The following is a 20,387-nucleotide window of genomic DNA, read 5'->3' on the forward strand; positions in this document are numbered from 1 at the left end:
TTCATATTAAAATATATATTTTTTTTGGTCAAAACATATTAAAATATTTAATGTAATTCTATTAGATAGGAAAATGAATAAAACAGGGATGGTTCATTGAGGAGAATTAGATCGCCGCCGACTCAGTATTCATTCAACTAAATAATTGAACATGTATTTTATTTTGGTTCTAAAACATCCCCAAATTGCGCACAATTGGGAGGGGCCTTTAAACATTTTTTTTATTTTTTTTGTTAAAATAGTAGTAAAAATATAAAATGATAAGAGCAAGAGATAAAGAGTGTCTTTTTAGAGACACTTAAGACACTTAATTTTAGTGCCAAATGTCATTTTTACATTCCTTATAAGATTCAATAACTTAATATTTAATTATCTAATTAGATTAAATTTCAAATATAAATATTATGTTAATGTAGAGACTCTCCTCCAATTAATGGGGATGATAAGTTACGTTAAAAGGGAAGATTTGTATCTGAGTCAAAGGGACAATGTACTGAAGTTGGAAAATATTAGCAAAAAAAGACCAAATACAGATTCCATGCATTGCTTGACTAGAGATATTAAACTTTCTCATTTACTACATTCATACTTCTATGTTTTGTGCTAACTACTATATAAATTTCGTTGAATTTTCCGTTTTTTTCCCAAAAATATGTATACAACGATAATATTTATTGACACATTTGTTGAATTTGATTATTTGATTTCTTTAAAAGTCAATTGTTTATATACATTTATACGATTATTTGATTTCATTAACCGTCATTGTGTATAAATATTTTCTTTTATCTCTAAGATCAGATATTATCTTGTTTATTATACTCTTCATATTCTGATATTCACCAAAACTTCTAATCCAAAGGCAAGTTCGAAAAATATGAATTTCGTTATGCTCTCGAAAATGCTATTAGCAGTCTCTTCCATTAGCCTATTTTGTGTTGTTGCAGCTCAAAAATCATATGGGAACTCAACGGTTTCGGCACTTTTCGCTTTTGGAGACTCAATACTTGATACGGGCAACAACAATCTTCTTCTTACTCTTACTAAAGTCAATTTCTTCCCATACGGTAGAGATTTTATAGGTGGAAGACCTACCGGAAGATTTGGCAATGGGAGAGTGTTTTCGGATATGATTGGTACGTGTCATTGATATCTTGACCTCTAGAACGATTTACTATTGATATGTTTGTAACCGTTACATCAGTTTTTAATACTAGTTATGACACAAATATTACCCGATAGCTAGCATTAGTTTTGGTGATGTCTTTGTTTTGTGTGTGAGCGTGACATAACCAAACAAAAATGTCTTTTGTGTGCAGCCGAAGGTTTGGGATTGAAGAATATATTACCAGCATACCGTGATCCATTACTCTCGAACAATGATCTATCAACTGGTGTTTGTTTCGCATCCGGTGGTTCGGGACTTGATGCAATCACTGCTAGAATACAGGTAACATTTTTGTTATCCTGATCCAAAATAATTAAAACAAGTTTTTCTTAGTTATATATCAGAATTTTGATAGATTGTATATTTTGATGTGATTAGGGAGTTATATGGGTGTCAGACCAGGTTAGAGACTTCCAAAACTACATCACCAGACTAAATGGTGTAGTAGGAAATCAAGAACAAGCAAACACGATTATATCAAATGCTGTTTATCTAATCTCAGCTGGAAATAATGATATTGCCATCACCTATTTTACTACCATGACTAGAAGGTTACAATACACTGTTTCAGGCTACACTGATCTCTTGGTCACTTGGACTCATGATCTCATAAAGGTACAAAAATCAATATTTCAAAATATAAAACATAGTCAAGTACGATTAATTTCTTTCATCAAATATTGTATTTAAATTATTCTCTTTTTTTTTTCTTTTTTTTTGGTTATTTGAAGAGTTTATATGATATGGGTGCAAGAAAATTTGCGGTTATGGGAACATTACCACTAGGCTGCTTACCAGGAGCAAGAAACATGGCTGGAAATGTATTCAAAATATGTGAAGTGTTTTCAAACCAAGCAGCTGATATGTTCAACAAAAAATTATCAGCCGAACTTGAAAATCTTGGTGGGACATTTCCTGGTGCCAAATTCATGTACATCGATATGTACAGTTCTCTTCTTGGTCTAATCAACAACCCTCAAGCTTCAGGTTAACAGTCACATGATTCAACAAGACTAACTCATATACTATGTGTATTTTTATCAAAACATGTAATAACATTCGTTGGGAAAACAACAATGCAGGGTTCATTGATGTAGCTGACGGATGTTGTTGTACGCCGACGACCATAATGCCGTGCTTGGACGCGTCTCAATTCGTGTTTTGGGATATTGCCCATCCGACTGAGAAGTCATATAAAACTATCACACCACAGATTATTGAAGATATTAAAGCAAAGCTCGCATGATCAAATTTTCTATCAAGCTTTTTTGAATTGTTAAAATTATGTACGCTACGGATCATTAGTTTTTGATATATCATGTTTAAAGAAATAAGAAGTTATCGGTTGTTTGTTACCTAACCACAACGTTGCTCTTTTGTACTTCAAACCCAAATATTTGTTATTCTTATCAAATTTACATTGTGGTACTAAAGTGTTGGCTTGAAGAACCCTCTCCTCTTTTGTGATCCAATTAGTTAGTCATAATATTTGAGCTTACTAGCTTAATATCAAACGTTGGAATTATCCAGAGAACATCACTATCAACAAATTGAAAACTTCATAGATCTCTTCATTTCAATCCATCTTTGGATATTCCTACTTTATTCAGAGAGCCTTCAAACACCGTTTTCGTGGAGCATCTTTTTATGTCGCTTGCGATAATACTGATATAATAAATAAAAAGTATTGTTTTATAGAAATTAATTTTGTCTTACAGTTTTTGTTCTTTTGTGGAACCCAAAACTCAAGATTTAAATCTCACTGCTTCATATATAGTTAGATTCCTTTGCCTGTCACGTGAATCCAAAACCTCACGTGAATTTCTTTAGTCCCCATTACGAAAATTTTACTATTTTAGTGTAGTCGAATGGCAAAATTGTTTAAACGATCTTGTTAATTATAAAAGACACACCCTTCGATTTATTAAATTATTATTATTATTTTGAATAAAATGTTAAACTAATATTCAAAGAAAATATAACTTTATACATCAGCTGTTTCTTTTATAACGTTTAAAAAAAAAAAAGAGAGAATGAACTCTTAAGTAACAAAAACAGAGCTTATCAATATAGTTGGAAACTTGGAATTATTGAACTGTGTAGTGTGTTACTAGAAAATTGTGATTATAGAAAAAAAAAAAAAAAAAAAAAAGGAATAAGAAGAAGGAAAATGTAAAAATTATGCAAACCATTCACTTTACGAGTCACAGAACAAAAGGTTCGACTTAGTCTTCTGACAGCCTCGAGTGATGTGATAAGTTTTGTCATTTCTACATTCCCCAAATTAATCACACATACATTATTCTTTATTTTAACATGGTTGTCCGTAACAATATTGTAAAATACCAATTTTCTTTAAAACTATCAATACAGTAAGCCTAGTTCAGCTAGCAATGTTTAATGGTCGATAAACATTTACTTGATGTAAAATCAATAAAATAGAAAGATAAATAGTACATTATTGATTATTTACTTTCAACTTGACTCTATCTTCTTTTTGTTTTCATTTTTATAAGGGACTTTTTAATAAACCCAAAGTTTAAAATAAAAATAAATAAAGGACATGGGCTTTTTTTCTATCTACAAAGAGAAAAATCTCCAGAAACAATGAGAAATGTGAAGCTGCTTCAGAGTCTTGGTCTTCCCACTCAAGTTGAAATCAGAAGAAGAACCATCACAATGGCTTCTTCAACGTCGTCTCTCTTCCTCCTCCCTCTCCTTCTTCTTCTCTCCCACGCTTCAGGTACTACTCTTCCTCTCTTACTCTCATTTTAATCTCACATCTTCTTAAAGGAAACATAATTACAGTATAATGACATTACTTTGTGGTTGATTAATTAATTTTACTTATACATTTGTGATGAATATAAAAGCATCAACGGTAATATTCTACAACAAGTGCACCTACCCTGTCTGGCCTGGGATTCAAGCTAGCTCCGGTCAACCTCTCCTCGCCGGCGGCGGCTTTAAACTGTCTCCCAAAAGAGCTTACACTCTCCAACTTCCACCGCTCTGGTCCGGTCGCTTCTGGGGACGCCACGGTTGTTCCTTCGACAGATCTGGTCGTGGTCACTGCGCCACTGGCGACTGCGGTGGTTCTCTCCTCTGTAACGGAGCCGGCGGTGTACCTCCGGCTACACTCGCCGAGATCACCCTTGGTCATGACATGGACTTTTATGACGTCAGCCTCGTTGATGGGTACGTCGTCTCATTTAAACCAAATTTTAATTCGGTTCGATAACTTTTTTTGGTCGGTTCAGTTATAAAATCATAACTAAATAATTACGTTCATTACTATTATCTTTTTTGATGTAACAAAAAAAAAATATATACTTAATTGCTAACTATGTTTATAATGTACATTTGAATAACTATAATATGAAATGTTAATGAATAAATTTTCATTTGTAACATTAGGGTGGATTTAAAATAGATATAATCTACCATGTTTAATTTGTGAATATAATAACAATTCAATGACTTATTATATAGTTTTAGTTGTACTCCCACTAAACCGAACCATATAGAGACATTTCATTTAAATAGAAAGCTAAGCGTATGTGTTTACTCTTTCGTAGACTAATTTTCATGTTAATCAATGATATAATGACAGATATAACTTGGCGATGTCTATAATGCCAGTGAAGGGTACGGGAAAGTGTACCTACGCCGGTTGCGTGAGCGACCTGAACCGGATGTGTCCTGTTGGTCTACAGGTCCGTTCACGTGACGGGAAACAGGTAGTAGCCTGTAAAAGCGCGTGCTCCGCCTTCAACTCACCACGCTACTGTTGTACCGGCTTGTTCGGTAACCCACAGTCATGCAAGCCCACGGCTTACTCTAAGATCTTCAAGGTGGCTTGCCCAAAGGCCTACTCCTACGCCTACGATGACCCAACTAGTATTGCTACCTGTTCTAAAGCTAACTACGTCGTCACGTTTTGCCCTCACCACGGCCGTTGATTGAAAAATCTCAGTTTTTAATATATGAAATTATATATTTAGTACGATCGAGGCTCTTCTTTTGAGTTCATTATATCAAGACTTTTGTTCTGCCGCTTAATACATATTAAGAACATGCGTTTACGTACGCGTTTGATAAATCAGTGGATGTTTCAACAATCCAACTAGTTCGACCGCGCTTAAAAGTAAGAATATTATTTGGTTAATTTGTATTAAAAACTAATCAGATCTTTTCATTTCATGCATGCTTCTAAGCCATTTAGACTAAAATCTCAAACCTATTAAAATCCTCCAAATGAATCGAGATTTGGACACGCTCTAGCAAAAATCATCATGGTCGATTATCAAATTTAATTTTCACCATGCAAGTTTGCCTTAATTACCATCGTGAAGCAAAACAATAATACAAAAAAAAACCCACTAATATAAATAAGTACATGTAAACAAAACCTATTCTTCATCGACCACACCAAAATAAAAAAAAAAAGAAAAGAAAAAAAGGAAGGTAGAAGAAAATGGCCTCGAAATTTTGGGGAGATGTAATAAAATTGGTAAAACCGGCTGGTTATATAATTATGTCATTAACATTTCTGTCCCTAATAGGCGTTGCTGCTTACGGGTGCGTGCGATTGTTACAATATGGTATTATCAAGGATACGAAAATTGGATTTATGGGGGATGTTGTTATTGTCTTGTTTTGTTTTTGTGCCGCCGTTTTTCTCCTCATCTCTGCCTGCAATGGCTTCAAACAAGCATTTTTGGGTCTCCGACGTCTTTCTACTCACTCCCACGACCCTTCTTCTATCCCCTAATATACTTTTTATTTTAAAAAACTACTGTTTCTAGCTAGTAACCCTTATATACTAATTGATATTACTATTAATTTAGGCACTTATAATTATTTTACATTAACTATCTATATTTTACAAGAAACAAAGAGGTTTGCATGGAAGAAGGAAGCGTATATTTATGATTTCTTATTTAGTTTTTTTTTGTATATAACAGTTTGAACAAACATATATAAATTATTTAAAGAAATGTGCATACGAATATCATATGAATTAATAGTGATCATGGTTCAGTGAATACCTGATTATTAATATTCGGAATCGTTCGTTTACAGTATACATATTATTCAAGATGTCACACTCATATATATTGATCTCTTCTAATATCTTAAACGGAGAATGTCATTCTCTCCCACTAGGCACTAGTAGTTTCAGATTCCCGCATATAGGCAGCGATTGACCTATAAACTATATGAGAACATATTCCTTATTCTGATACGCACTATGTTACAACCAAATACTATCATGCTGCATTAATACAAGTATACAAAGTAATTTTAGAATTACAGAATTGTTCTAAAAAGAAAAGAAACAACATAGAATATTGATGAGCATTATATTGTTTTCGTTCTGCCAATTTTTGTGGTTGATTCATTGTTTTCCAACTCTACCATTGATCTTATCAATCGACCACTTACGTAATAATTGGCGACAAGAGTAGTTTAGTCAAGGAGAGAAAAACTAAGACACATGTACATTAGCTAGACAAAACGATGATATATATCAACATCATCATTTTATTTAGCTAATAAAAATAAAAATAGAAATAAATAAATGTATATATTTAGAAAACTTAAAATAAATAAAGAACGCCATGAAGGGTAGCCATACAAAAGGCATCAAGCATCGTTCAAAAAAGAAAGCATCAACCTAAAAGCCAATCATCACAATTCACAAAACTCTATAAAAAAACATCAAACTCACAAACTCCACAAATCAACAAACACACAAAAATGGCGAACACAACTCCCGAAACCACCAACAAATCCACAACACCGTCGACGGACTTGGAGCTCAAGAAGGTCTTCGACCAATTCGATGCCAACGGCGACGGGAAGATCTCCGTTTCGGAGCTCGGCAACGTTTTCAAATCCATGGGAACGTCATACACGGAAGAAGAGCTTAACCGCGTTCTAGACGATATCGACATCGATCGCGACGGTTACATCAACCAGGAAGAGTTCGCCACCATCTGCCGATCATCCTCCTCCGCCGCAGAGATCCGCGAGGCTTTTGATCTATACGACCAGGACAAGAACGGTTTGATCTCGTCGTCTGAGATCCATAAGGTTCTCAACCGTCTTGGTATGTCTTGCTCTGTTGAAGACTGTGTGAGAATGATCGGGCATGTTGATGCTGATGGCGATGGCAATGTTAATTTTGAGGAGTTCCAGAAAATGATGTCTTCGCCTGAGCTCGTTAAGGGATCCTCCGCCAATTAGGTTTCCGATTGTTTTTCCCACCTTTTTTCGTATTCTTGGTGAAGAAGATATACGATCATGTACTTTTTATATTTGTTTTTAGGTTTAACAAAAAAAATTGATTCGATTCTCTTCCTAATAAGGATGATGATGATGAGTTTGTTCTACACTTATGGTTACTATATATATACGTCTATACATACATATATGGATTATGCGTTTTCTCGGTATTGCAATTATGGATTTTAATCAAGTTATTTGATTTGGGTTATTTTTTTATTACTCCGGTATATGAATTTTTTTTCCATTGGAACGAATCAGATTCGTTTATGTGTTCATAGACCATAGTAGAGTTGGGATAAATAACTCAACCCAATCGAACCAAGATTTATGATTTTGGGGTTAGTTTTTTTTGGTTCCCTCAACTAAACCGATCGGCGGCATTTTAAGGAATTGCATTCGAGAGCTTCAATATGGTTTGGTTTATCAGGTAATTTTCACAATAATTTGATTAGTTTAAACAATAACCAAACCGAATTGGTTTGGAAAATATATATGCAGCCACAATTTCACAAGCTGGTTCCCTTTAACTAATATAGAGGCTTTTTAAAGGGCCAGCCCAATGAGAATTCGATATTCACGTTTTTGTTTTGTTTTGTTTTGTTTTGTTTCAGTCGATTAAAGGAAAGTCACTAAAAACGGCCTCAGAGCTACTGTAGTAATTTTCATTATTGCAGCAATCTCTACAAGCCACAACACTTTTTTTCATACATGTTTGAAAAGTCACAATGACTTAAAAGGAAAACTGACTCAATTATTTATATCGCAAATAATAGTAGTAGTATTATTTAGCTATTACCTGAGAGATAGTATTGTACTAATGTTAATCAGTGGAAGCATCGTGCATATATATGTACACTATAACAGACACACATGGTTACATAATGTTTCTACAATGGAACATGTGAATTGTCACATTTCTCACTTCTTTCTTACTTCTTTTAATGGTACAACCCTGATACCTCACCCATTTGAATTGCTTATATATTAAGATTACCCTTGCTCCTTCATATTTCATTTTATTTTACTTCACGTCATTTAGTTCACAACGTATCCGCCAGGGATTCATATCCCAAGTTACTACCAATGCTACATTTTTACATTTTTATTTCTTTTAATTAGAACTAAAAATTACCATTAATCGCAAAATATTCATTTAGTATGAAAGTTAAATAAAATGAAAACTTAGAGATTCATTTTCATCTTGATAAGTGTAGTTATCATGTAAAAATTTCAGTAGTAAAACAACAAGTCGTGTCAAATAACAATTGGTGTAAAAATGAACAACTTTAAAAGCGTGTGAACTTAGGTGAAATTTTGTCAAAGATGAAAGGAAATAGGTAGGTATGATTTGATTATTGAAACATCATGACAGTATTTGATTATTTTCTTATCAATTCACAACAAAATTACACATTTAAGGGGAAACAAAAAATGAAACAGATGCAGTAATAATATTTCGAGATATATGTGAAATTGTGAACGACGATATCATGGCCTTGTAAAATATTGTTTTAACCTTTTATTTCTCTCTTTTTTGTAATCCCAAACAAAAAAAAAAACAATGATAAAAGGAAGACTAACGTTTATCATTATGTTGTAATCCATGATTTCACATGCCAACCAGCTGCACTTATGATTGTGATTATGAATCCTCCTCCTCTCTTATTTATCTTAAAACCTAATCAACATATACTATATTGAATCCCCAAATCCTCGTTTTAAATATCCTCGATCTTAGTGATCAATTGAATTATTACATCTTCTTTGATGCCATCATCTTTATCTCACTCAAGTTTCCTTTTCATTCTTTTTCTTTCTAAGTAAATACGAGCAATACGTAAGTAAATATACTATTCTAAAAAAAAATAGATATATAAAATGATTTGACTATATAAAACACTATTAAATCCGGATTTCCAACCAAAAGCCAAATTCAGTGGAGGAACTGTCTTTTTCCTTTTTTTTTTTTTTTTTTTTTGCTTAAGAAAACTGTCTTTTTTCCTTTCTTCTTACTTCTTCACCTTTCTCCTATTTTGTCGTAACATATAGCGTTTGGCCTTGAGGAACTTGAGAGAATTTAATCCTTGAGACAAATATGGCGGAAGACTCGTACGAGGAAGAGTGCGACTACTTGTTCAAGGCGGTGCTAATCGGAGACTCAGCCGTCGGGAAATCAAACCTCTTGTCAAGATTTTCCAAGGACGAGTTCCGGCTTGACTCCAAACCAACCATCGGAGTTGAGTTCGCTTACCGGAATGTCCACGTTGGAGACAAAATCATCAAGGCTCAGATTTGGGACACCGCCGGCCAAGAAAGGTATTCTTAATTTGCTATATACCATACATTTTTTGCGTACGTAAATTATAATCTTTATGAGCAATCATCGGAAACTCACTCACGGACCTTATTTTGCAACCTCGTGACTACTCTAGTAACTCTGCTCTGTTCCTTATTTTGTATCTTTTCGTTTCAACTTTTAATTTTTGACCTAATTTTTAAATATTCGTTTACAAAATAAAGGAAAGAAAAACTAGTAAAAAGAAGTTAAAATAAATGATAATGAGTTTTTTTTCTATTTTTTCCTTTTGTTTGAGTGATGAATTAATTAATGGAATTCTAATCTCTCATCTTTGTAAAGATTTAGAGCAATTACAAGTTCGTACTACCGAGGAGCATTAGGGGCATTACTGATTTACGACATCACAAGACGAACAACGTTCGAAAACATCAAGAAATGGCTTTTTGAGCTGAGAGACTTTTCCAATCCCGACACCGTTGTTGTCCTGGTCGGCAACAAATCCGACCTCCGACATTCTAGAGAAGTTGAAGAAGATGATGGTAAGAGTCTAGCTGAATCAGAAGGTCTTTACTTCCTCGAGACTTCGGCTTTAGAGAACGTTAACGTCGAAGAAGCGTTTCTCGTGATGATTGGACGGATACATGAGGTTGTGACTCAGAGGATCGCTTCGGAAAATAAATCCAACGGCGTTGCGACTGCTCAAGTTAACGGTAATGGTACGGTCCTTCCCGTTGGTAAAGAAATTGTGAATATCCACGAAGTCACTGCTACTCAACCGTTACGCTCTTCATCCTATAATTGTTGTTACAAGTAAATAATTAATTTCTGTATTTTTTTCGCTATTGAGCTTTTGGAATGTTTTGATGATGTTTTTTCTTTGCTGCATGTAGTCCTTGAAATTTTGACTTGGTCACAGACATGAATTTTTTAAATCATATCAATTAAATATGAAAATCACATGAATAAGATGAACCAATCACAACTGAGATCCGGTATTGTCAATATGTTTCATTTACTTTTGTTCGGTGCTTCAATTACACATAACTGCATAATTGAAGTTTTGTCCAATACTTCAAACAAATTCAGTTTCTTAAAATTAACATTTTACACAAATTCACCAGAGAGTGCTTCCACAAGTTAGCCATCTTTTAGTTCTTTTTCTTTGCCGTTCTTGGAGTCTCCTCTAACTTTCTTGCACGTATACAATAAAGAGAACTCATCACACACTAGAGAAAGATGCAAAAGAGATGGAAACTCAAATTGGGTAAGCACTTACTAAACAGCCACCTCTTGAGGGAGATTTCGGTTGTAAAACGGAAACTCGAAGAGAAAGATCGTCTTGCACCATCCAGGTAAGTTCCCATAAACTCCTCTCGGCAACAGTATCAGAGGGCTAAAGATTGATCGAAGATAGAAACAAATTAGCTTATTTCAAGGTTTATCAAACGATATCTTTAGAAAGTTCATATCGTTAAACCTTGTTGTCTTCTTGTAGAATCTGTAAGCTCCCGAGTTTCCATGTTTTTTGTCAGCCGAGGCCTGTTTAATTTTTACATATCAGCCATATATAATTCAGAAACTGTCTAAATAGAGAGGGAGAGAACGAGCGAGAACCTCGAGTAATGGTATGCCGCTGACGAATAGAAGTAGCAAAGTGAGAAATATTGGTCCTAATATAACAAGATACTCTGCACCTTCAAGGACAGGTGATGCAGCCACAAAGATTCCCCACCACAATAACATCTGATGAACATATAAAGCCACAAAGCCACAATAATGAACGATCATCACCATGTATGCCAAAGATGAAGAACTTAAAACATATCAAAGTACTAACCTCTCCGAAGTAGTTTGGATGTCTTGAGTACTTCCACACTCCAACATCACACCATTTTCCTCTGTTTTCTGGAGAGTTTTTAAAAGAGAGCTTCTGTTGATCAGCTGCAGCTTCAATCAAGAAACCAAAAACCCACATTGTCCAACCGATAACATCTGCGGGTTTAAGAGATCCTCCACCATCACTTGCATTTACAATTGTTAGAGGTAAGCTAACCGACCAAACCCACACGGCCTACCATGAAAGGGAAACAAGAACTCTAGTTTGAGATCACAAGCATGACTTCCAAAGGGGCTCTACAAGAGAATGCATAGAATAAGAAGTTTACCTGAAGAGTCCAGAAAATTATTAGTCTCACTAAATTTCCACGCTGTTCATCAAAGCGTCGATCTTCACCCCATTGCAAGATCCTAAAACAACAAGAGAGACATGTTACTGTATTATGATCAGGAAAGTAATAAAGTAAGAATAATGCAATCATTGGTAGAGACCTCATGAGAAGGAATATCCCCAAGCGAAGACCCCATACCACAACTAGCAAAGTCAAGACTATCTGTGAGGAGAAAACAAGCTCAGCAGCAAACAGAAGAAACTCAAAACAACAAAACAAAAGATATGAGAAAAGAGAGAGCAAAGAAGAAGAGCCTGAGACTTGCCTGACGAAAATGCCAAGTGGCTTTAAGAACAAGAGTCAAGATAGCAAGTATAACGAAGTTTGTGCTTCCTGAACATACAAGGCTTAATTAGTATAATGAAGTCCTACGTAACAGAGAATGAAGGGGAACAACATATTTGAGCAAATGGGAATAAAGGACTGAAAATGGTCGTACCAGCAAAGTCAGTGACTTGATCAAATTTGAAAAGAGCTGTGATTACGAAGAATATGAACTGGTAAACCACCTATAAAATGATGATGGCAAACAGAAAATTACGAAAACAGAGTGTAGCATCAATCTGTAAAAACACCAAATCAGACATAAACGAACCAAACCCAACTCGTAATTTTCCGACAAACTACCACAGAAACAAGAATATGAACAGACGAATGAAGATTAAAACGAACAGGGAACTTACAGTGACAATGGCAGTGAGGGCCAGGAAATGCGAATCCAGAACTGTTCCCATTCTATCGGAGCAAACTTCCAAAGATTAATCCTTTCGATCGAAGAGAAACGATTCCTTATCCTTTTTATTGTTTCCTACTAAAACAAATTGAGGATAAAAAAAAGAAGGAAAAGTCGTCTGTTTTAACAACTTGTCATTGGTGTATATGGCTGAGAGCCTGAGACTACGATGAATTTTTGTGGCTGTGAACCAAACACCGTGCCGTTTATTTGGTACACGAGAAAAGTCTAATTCAAAGAATATACACGGATAAACTACGAAAAAGTGTGAAACTTTATACATTTATATGCCTTCAAAATATCTCATACAATAGTTTGGAAACAATAAACTGTATCAACCTCGATGATATAGTCAAGTGTTGCAGATGGAGGAATCTGCAAACCCGGTCCAAAATCAACATTCTTGTTTCCAAATCCTAAGGATGGTGGGATGATCACTCTACGTTTTCCACCAGCCTTCATTGACCTCAGAACGTACTCTATGCCTTCGCATACTCCTTTGCTATATGGTCTTGAGTCCATTACCATCGCTAGTGACTTCTTCTTGTCTTTGCTTCCAAATGTGTCCACAAACACTTGTTCGGTTCCATATACTTGTCCCTTTACATCAAACACTACCAAGTATCCTGAGCTTGGAGTAGCTCCACTTCCGGCTTGTAGATCATAGTACCTGCACGGTTCATTGCAAAGACATGGGCTTGAGTGTATGATGAATAGACACATCAAGTCTCAGGCTCAGTAAGAGCAGGTATAATAGATTTATAGATTCAGAACCATTACATTCCACCTCAAAATGTTACAAGGGGTTTCCCAATAACAAGAAAAAGTCCCATTATCAAATGAGAACCAAATTGAACGTTTCAAGAGATAGAGTTTGTGTTGAATGTTAAGATATACAGAGAACTTTCCAGAGCAGATATAGCAGAACCACCCAAAAATGTTATCAAGATAAGTCAAGTCAAAGCCATACAAAATGCTATAATGCTACAAAATACTACACTGGAAGCTCACAAAACTTTTCTATTTGATGAAACATAAATCAACATGTGTAGTGGGGAATGTACCTTATGCCGTTTGGTAAGATGATCTCTTCTTGCTTTTCTAAACCTCTGCCAAATCCAAAACTTACATTAAAAAGTATTTCAGGTTTGTGAAGATGATAACGAAATTAATGGCATTCAATAACAAAACAAACTATGAGCTCAAATCCTGATTCTTTCGCTATAATTTCGACTTATAGATGAGTAACCTTGTGCTATCTTCTTCCTGGAACACATCGAGTGGTGACTTCTTCATCTGCTCAGAGACAACACCAAAAGCTAGAAACCCAGACCAGGTTAATCCGGCACCGATTCCGAACCGTCGCGTCACCGGAGAAGCCATCCAATCCGTCAACTGCTGTTCCTGCAATGTGAACGCCGCCGCGGGTTCCGGATTCCGCATTAAAGTAACGCTTAGCGACTGCGATGGAAGGCTCTGTTTCGGGTGTTGAGAAGGTGAGACAAAACGGTGGTGAGAAGGAACCGTCGCAGTGAAGAGAGTCGCCATGTTTCCAAGATTTTTCTTAGAAATGTAAATACTGTATATTTTGATTTCATATATATCGAAGCAATTACAAGATAGCAACCTTATCTTATTCGTGTGATGAATGGCACTTGAATAAAGACAGAGTTCTAACTTTATATTTAAATAAAAATATAATTTTAGTCAACGAGTTTTTAATAATTGCAAAAATAATTATTTTTTTTTCTTCCCCTTCTCTCTCACTCTCTCTGTACAGTTACAATTTTGTAAAAACAAAACAGAGGACATGAACATCAATGGCAAGAAAGGCAACACAACACACGAGTATAACCCTTCTCACCTTCTTCAATCTTCATCTTCCATGAATTTGCTTTTGATTTCTCTAATCACAAGATGTGTGGAGACACACACTGAAGCTGAGCCAAAATCTGTAGCTTTTTTCTTCCTTCAGGCTTCTTTCAAACAGCAGAAAAATGTTTCCCTCTATAAATGGTCGTCTTCTTCTTTCTTCTTTCATCAATCTTTTTTTTCTTGTTCAGTAGCTAATGAAGAAGAAGAAGTGGGGACTGGTCTTGGGATGTTGGAACCTGTTACAGGTTTCTGTAGCCGCTTTAGAGAAGCCATTATCTCTGCAAAACTTGGCCTCAACTTTGAATCCCTGATATTCAAACACAAAAATAACTAGATGTATCAGTCAAATCATAAAAACAAGACAGCTTAGTGAATCCCATTGTTTAAGGTTGATGAACTATACGCCATCAAATATTCAAGATTCTGTTTTGCTGTGGTGTAACACAACTACTAGCACTACTAGTCTACTACTACTATTTCACATTTGGCTGAAAGTCTGAAACGGTGAAAATTAATGTATATGTATATTGGTACTCACGTTTGCCAGCATTTACTGATGATATCTGCAATTGCTGGATCCACAAAGTCCGGGATGTCAAGACGTCGATGCTGAAAACCAACTGCCCCAACGACTTGCATCGCGTTCATCTTTCCCCATGGTTGCTGTAACGTAAATAGTTCCCATAAAATCACACCGTAGCTGTACACATCGCACCTGTTTCACGTATTGTTTTTTGTTCCTGACATTAGGCATGTTCCTTAAAAAAGGGAACATAAAGAATATTCATTAACAAAAGAGCAAAGAGCATACTTCTCATCAGCAGGTTCGTTTCTAAGCACTTCTGGAGCCATCCATTCAGCCTGTGTAAGACCAACACATAATTAGATTTACAAACTCACAATTACGATAACTGTAAAGAGAGATGATTAAGATAGGGGAGATGGTAACTTCCTTCGAGCAGCTTACCGTGCCTGCTGTTGACTTTGAAGAGAGGTATGTACTGTGTTTCATCCTGGACAACCCGAAATCACACACCTGATAGATATGAAAATACATGATTTGTTATGCAAACAAACATTATCCAATTGGTAAGACACCATAAATTCTATGTAGAGAATGCTGACCTTCACGACCCAGTTTTTGTCAACTAGAAGGTTTGGAGACTTTAGATCGCGATGGACAACCATCGGACTACAGCTGTGCAAATAGTTCATTCCACGAGCCTGAATTTTTAACAAGTATTACTCAAAACTCTACTAAAAGAATAAAAGTTACAAACAGGTGATAGAGATAGAAGAAGAAAAGAGTATACAGCATCAAGGGCCATTCTCAGACGTCTCCTCTCGTCTAATTGGTTATTTGGCCGGTGGATTAACCTATACAAGCTACCTCTGCACAAGTTTGGAAATAAAACTGTACTGTAAAGATCCGAAAACAAAGCACAACCGAATTGAACCTGTTCAAACCATCCATATTTAAGAACTTTCAAGCAAATAATTGAACAACACTCATTGATGAGATTTTGGCATTTAGAGGTCATAAAATAGTTTATTTCAAAATGATAGTTACAGAGGCATGAGAATAGTATTACCTAGGAAGAAACTCTGTAACAATTGAGAGATTCGGTGGACGAGTTACAGCTCCCATGAAGAGAACAATGTTAGGATGTCTAAGCTTTTTCATGATTCGGACCTTGCATCACAATGTCAAGAATACATAAGATGGGTTTTGATATAAAATTATCAACATGGAAAAATCAGGAAAAGGGAAAGGTTAGAAGAAAGGCTCGTACCTCACTTCTGAATTCCTCCAATGCTTCTCCTGTTAAATCTTGATCAAGGAACTTCTTCACAGCAACTTCCTAGCAGGTTCAAAAATTTCAACAACATGGAACTCAAACTAAGTAATTGCTAAACTCTTTCTTTTTCCAGTTAAGCTTAATGGCTATAAAATTCCATGAAGTATAATTAACAGTACAAATTGGAAAAGCAAATATAATACTCACAGTCCCGTGCCAATCTCCCCGATACACTTCTCCATATGATCCTGTATCAAAAGCGGTAAACTATTTAATTCATTCACTCATTGTAGATGTAGTTACACCAAAGCAAATAACAGATGATGATAAGTCAGGTACCAAGTCCAATACGTTCTCCCAAAGTAATATCTTCCCACAAAATCTCACAGTCAGATACATCATCACAGTCTGACTTGGAACTTTCATTGCCAATAGATCTGTCAGATATTCTTTCCTCCCCTGAATTCGTCCCATGATTAGATTCCCCACTACCCTGAGGCTCATTTCCACCAGAACCAGCATCCCCATCGCTATTCGAGCCTAATTCAAATTGCCTGGACACGGCTGCAGCTGTTGCCACAACTGCAGCAGCAGTTGCTGTGGCAGCAGCTGCAGCAGGGAGTTCTACGGTGGAGTTTGCAGACTTGGCAGCAGCAGCAGCAACCATTGAAGATGCAACAACAGCCGCTGCAGCTACAGCAGCAGGAACGGTCCTCACATATTCTGTCGAAGATGCTTCAGAATGTGAAGAATCAGACTGACTTACAACTTTGCCATTATCACGCTGATCGTGTGTATTTGCTTTAGATTGCACTCTTGGTAATGGAGGCAAAAACCGCACCAGACCATAATCATTTTGCTGTCTTCCTTGCTGAGCTGTCTCTAAATCTTTTCCTTTCTCTTTTTTGGCTTCAGTTGAGGTTTCTCTTTCAACAGTTGCCTCCAATTGCTGGGGATAGACTTCGGAAAATAAATTGGGGGGAGCTACAACTCCGCTTTCAAGTAATACATCATGAAGCTTCTGAGCTAACCGTGGATTCTCTTTGGCAGCATCAATCATATATTGTGAAACATCTTTGACTTTCATCCTCTGTGCAGCTGGGGAGCTAACACCTTCAGTCCATGAAGGTGATCTCATATGGGTAAAAGAATGATTAGGCCTGCTTGAGAGGTTTTGAATTGGATCTTTTTCAACATTCCTCTGATTTTTAACATCTTCCCTAGATATATTTAGTTGAACAATGAGATCGCCTTTACCTCCGGATTGATATCTCTCCCTGTAACTCTTGGTACTAGCACGATGTTCCCCAGCTGGAAGCTCTGCATTCTCTTCAGTTGAGCTCTCAATCCCATTGCTGGAAGAAGCTACTTGAAATGAATCACTGTCTCCAAGACTAGCAGAATATGTTGATTCATCGTAGTCTATTTGTAGTCCAGCTGCATCTGCTGGAATAAGCGTGCCAGGATCTCCCATGAGATCAACAATGTACTCCCTGAAATTCACAATTGTATTGCATATAACTTAAAGTCTTTCATCAAGCCTCAGTTTAGCTTTAGGAAATGCAGCTAACGTACCAAGTCCATATAGACATAGGTACATATTCCAACTTAGACATAGCACATCTACTTGACATTTTATTTGAGTACATAAACCTATACATGAATGATAGTAGAATGTTAATACACATTAGTGTGATTATTACCTGCCATCATCAGCCTTAATAAAGTTCATTGCCACATCTTCAGAACCGGTATATTGCTGTCCCTTGACTATCCGACAAGGAACGCCAACAGTATCACACAAAACCTACAAAATTTCATATAAAGAATGAGACATAAGAAATGAAATAAACCTAAAAGTTAAAAAAGGGCATTTCAGTGGAAAACAATAAGCTTACGAAGTGCATACTTTGAATAGCAAGGCACGGTGACGAGCCAATCCAATAGTTAGAGAACCAAGTGGCAAAACCATGCTTCCAAGAGTTGCTTTCAAACTGTAGCTAAGACCCTTCCAAGCTCTCAACATGCTATCAGGGTGCACGACTGGTCCACCCATGTAATCTCCAACTAAAACAGCTAGTTTCCTTACCAGTTCACTGTTGACAAAACCAGAGGAAGAAACTGATTTTGATTTTGCGGCAATGTCAAGAGCCATATGTTCAAGTCTCAACAGATTAGAATCCCCACTTCTGTTCACAAGAACAGCTTCCCATGTCACACCATCTGAAACAGGCGTCCCTTGAAGATCGAGTAAAGGAGGTATTCTTTCTGATGAGGATGCATTCAACACCCCATACAAATCATAAAAACCATCCAAGATCGTGTCGTCATAGCCAAGACAGTTGTAATTCTGTATATGCAAACAAAAACAAATTATAATATAAGCTTGTAAAAAGAAAATGAGCAAATGAGGTGGATTCTAATTTATAATTCTAATCTATAGAGGACTGATGGAGTAATTAGAGAGTTCCTGGGAGTAGTTAAAGAGCTTATGTAATGCAGAGGTAATTAGTTACAAATGAATAGAATGCTTACCCAGTATCGATAAGCAATGAGTTCGGCTGGAGAGTTCTCAGGAGCACAAGAGCCTAAACTGAATTGCTTAATAGCTTCAATCTGAGCAGCTTCAGGATCCTCTCTGGCACTTAGCTCTAAAGCCAGCTGTATCTGATTCTCTTCTTCAACCGCTGGATCCTGCAGGTCTACACGTTCCGACCCAGTAACAACAACATGAGCATCACCTTTGTTATTAGCCACGGCGGCTCTGTTCTTGGCATTGAAAGAATTTGGTGGACTGGGGCTTTTTCTATGACCAACAGAGCTTAACCAATTCGATAAACTAGAAAAGGGTTTGACTTCAGGGCTATTGCTGTGGTGAGACCTCGGTGACGATGACACATCGCTAGACTTGTTATGATTGCTCTTAGCTGTTGACGAAATTGACCCTTCAGCTTCATCTGATTGATTCGGCATGATATGAAGTTTCTTAAGAAAGCTCTTCATGTTCATCTTCATACTCCTAATGTTATACAGCAATGATCAACGATTCTTAAAACATCTCCACCTCCCAATTCCAAAAGTGTCTTCCTTTACTCTCATAAACCCTAAATCCTCCCTGGAATTTGATATCAACGACTCATCAGATATTTTTTATGAGCAAAGTTTGAAACTTTCACCAGAACAAAGGATTCAACCAAAAACCCTTTGTCTGGATTTCAAAACTGAAGAATTCAAACAGCAAAATTTGGAGAGAGCTAGAGGTAGTGAACCTCAGATGCTAAAAACACTTGGGGGAATTTTTTGCATCCACTCTTTCTGATTTTGATAAATCATGAAAATAGTTAAAAGCACAAACCCACTCACATGAGAAAACTTAAAGCAGATAAAAGAAGGAAAAAAAAAGCATAATATAACTGACAAATTTCTCCGTACTGATATGAACCGCAAATTCTCACCTTCACCAACTTGTATTTCTCTCTCTCTTACGCCACTTTCTCTCTGTCTGTAAAGTTGGACAAAGAAAGAAGTGGAGAGAGTGGCTCCTCTTCTCTAGAAGAAAACAAAGTTTTGTTTTTTTGTGTGTGTTTTTCTGGGGTTTGCGAGAGAATTGAAAGAGGAGAGAGAGTTACTGTGACATGCAAAAAATGGATAAAGGCGTATCTTTTTCACTAAGCTTAGTGCGTGAACTAAGAAGGAGAGATGGAGACGAAAAAGATTTTTATCACAACATAATTCATTTGCATCAAGACAGACTTGACGTCAATTGAGGCGTTTTAAACGGTTACCTTTTCTTTTGTTTCTTGATATTGCATAGAATCCACACCTCTTTATTTTTCATTAAAAGTGCTTTTAATTTTTGTATATATAATTCTTTGAGAGAATATTGCAAGTACTTAATTGTTTCTACGGAAAATTTGGGCCGAAATCTCAATTTTCCGATGTCCGAAACTAATCGAAGCCCAAATTTTCCGATGCTCAAAACTATAAAATA

General features: G+C 36.2%; 7 protein-coding genes across 12 annotated transcripts; 4 read left to right on the forward strand and 3 right to left on the reverse strand.

Annotated features, from left to right (window-relative positions):
- The first annotated feature begins 877 nt into the window (after positions 1-877).
- On the forward strand, positions 878-2,414 carry LOC17895369 (GDSL esterase/lipase At1g73610). Its single transcript, XM_006301524.1, has 5 exons — positions 878-1,136; positions 1,320-1,450; positions 1,547-1,783; positions 1,900-2,155; positions 2,251-2,414. Exons 1-5 carry the CDS (start codon positions 878-880, stop codon positions 2,412-2,414), a joined length of 1,047 nt encoding a protein of 348 aa, XP_006301586.1.
- A 1,359-nt stretch (positions 2,415-3,773) lies between these two features.
- On the forward strand, positions 3,774-5,294 carry LOC17895547 (thaumatin-like protein). The gene is made up of 3 exons (XM_006302624.2): positions 3,774-3,911; positions 4,042-4,366; positions 4,782-5,294. The coding sequence occupies exons 1-3, from the start codon at positions 3,776-3,778 to the stop codon at positions 5,128-5,130; spliced, it is 810 nt and encodes a 269-aa protein (XP_006302686.1). The 5' UTR covers positions 3,774-3,775; the 3' UTR covers positions 5,131-5,294.
- A 1,607-nt stretch (positions 5,295-6,901) lies between these two features.
- Positions 6,902-7,652, forward strand: LOC17896411 (probable calcium-binding protein CML26). The gene has a single exon (XM_006302866.2). The coding sequence runs from the start codon at positions 6,932-6,934 to the stop codon at positions 7,418-7,420; it is 489 nt and encodes a 162-aa protein (XP_006302928.1). The 5' UTR covers positions 6,902-6,931; the 3' UTR covers positions 7,421-7,652.
- Positions 7,653-9,239: 1,587 nt separating this feature from the next.
- On the forward strand, positions 9,240-10,691 carry LOC17896567 (ras-related protein RABA6a). Its single transcript, XM_006301861.2, has 3 exons — positions 9,240-9,299; positions 9,512-9,778; positions 10,101-10,691. The coding sequence occupies exons 2-3, from the start codon at positions 9,558-9,560 to the stop codon at positions 10,573-10,575; spliced, it is 696 nt and encodes a 231-aa protein (XP_006301923.1). The 5' UTR covers positions 9,240-9,299; positions 9,512-9,557; the 3' UTR covers positions 10,576-10,691.
- A 63-nt stretch (positions 10,692-10,754) lies between these two features.
- Positions 10,755-12,834, reverse strand: LOC17896117. Of its 4 annotated transcripts, none has more exons than XM_023787908.1 (10): positions 12,673-12,834; positions 12,429-12,498; positions 12,255-12,322; positions 12,090-12,151; positions 11,927-12,008; positions 11,599-11,832; positions 11,376-11,504; positions 11,239-11,300; positions 11,049-11,154; positions 10,755-10,948 (listed from the first exon to the last, which is right to left on the reverse strand). In XM_023787908.1, exons 1-10 carry the CDS (start codon positions 12,721-12,723, stop codon positions 10,910-10,912), a joined length of 903 nt encoding a protein of 300 aa, XP_023643676.1. In that variant the 5' UTR covers positions 12,724-12,834; the 3' UTR covers positions 10,755-10,909. The 4 variants fall into 4 exon arrangements, with proteins under 4 accessions (XP_023643676.1, XP_023643675.1, XP_023643678.1 ...); XM_023787907.1 differs by having other exon boundaries at positions 10,755-10,952; XM_023787910.1 differs by having other exon boundaries at positions 10,755-10,952; positions 11,038-11,154; positions 12,673-12,833.
- Positions 12,835-12,975: 141 nt separating this feature from the next.
- LOC17895748 (peptidyl-prolyl cis-trans isomerase FKBP17-3, chloroplastic) lies at positions 12,976-14,306 on the reverse strand. Its single transcript, XM_006301074.2, has 3 exons — positions 13,972-14,306; positions 13,787-13,831; positions 12,976-13,392 (listed from the first exon to the last, which is right to left on the reverse strand). Exons 1-3 carry the CDS (start codon positions 14,268-14,270, stop codon positions 13,026-13,028), a joined length of 711 nt encoding a protein of 236 aa, XP_006301136.1. The 5' UTR covers positions 14,271-14,306; the 3' UTR covers positions 12,976-13,025.
- Positions 14,307-14,371: 65 nt separating this feature from the next.
- Positions 14,372-20,082, reverse strand: LOC17894776 (probable serine/threonine-protein kinase SIS8). 3 transcript variants are annotated; one of them, XM_023787904.1, is made up of 14 exons: positions 19,852-20,082; positions 18,932-19,511; positions 18,306-18,746; positions 18,100-18,203; positions 16,736-17,889; positions 16,604-16,644; positions 16,391-16,459; positions 16,190-16,290; positions 15,911-15,989; positions 15,723-15,821; positions 15,565-15,633; positions 15,409-15,458; positions 15,136-15,312; positions 14,372-14,904 (listed from the first exon to the last, which is right to left on the reverse strand). In XM_023787904.1, exons 2-14 carry the CDS (start codon positions 19,409-19,411, stop codon positions 14,763-14,765), a joined length of 3,006 nt encoding a protein of 1,001 aa, XP_023643672.1. In that variant the 5' UTR covers positions 19,412-19,511; positions 19,852-20,082; the 3' UTR covers positions 14,372-14,762. The 3 variants fall into 3 exon arrangements, with proteins under 3 accessions (XP_023643672.1, XP_023643673.1, XP_006301309.1); XM_023787905.1 differs by lacking the exon at positions 19,852-20,082 and adding an exon at positions 19,666-19,824; XM_006301247.2 differs by lacking the exon at positions 19,852-20,082 and having other exon boundaries at positions 18,932-19,824.
- Between the last annotated feature and the right edge of the window lie 305 nt (positions 20,083-20,387).

The sequence above is a fragment of the Capsella rubella genome, unplaced genomic scaffold, assembly GCF_000375325.1.
Source record: "Capsella rubella cultivar Monte Gargano unplaced genomic scaffold, Caprub1_0 scaffold_2, whole genome shotgun sequence".
Classification (NCBI taxonomy): domain Eukaryota; kingdom Viridiplantae; phylum Streptophyta; class Magnoliopsida; order Brassicales; family Brassicaceae; genus Capsella; species Capsella rubella.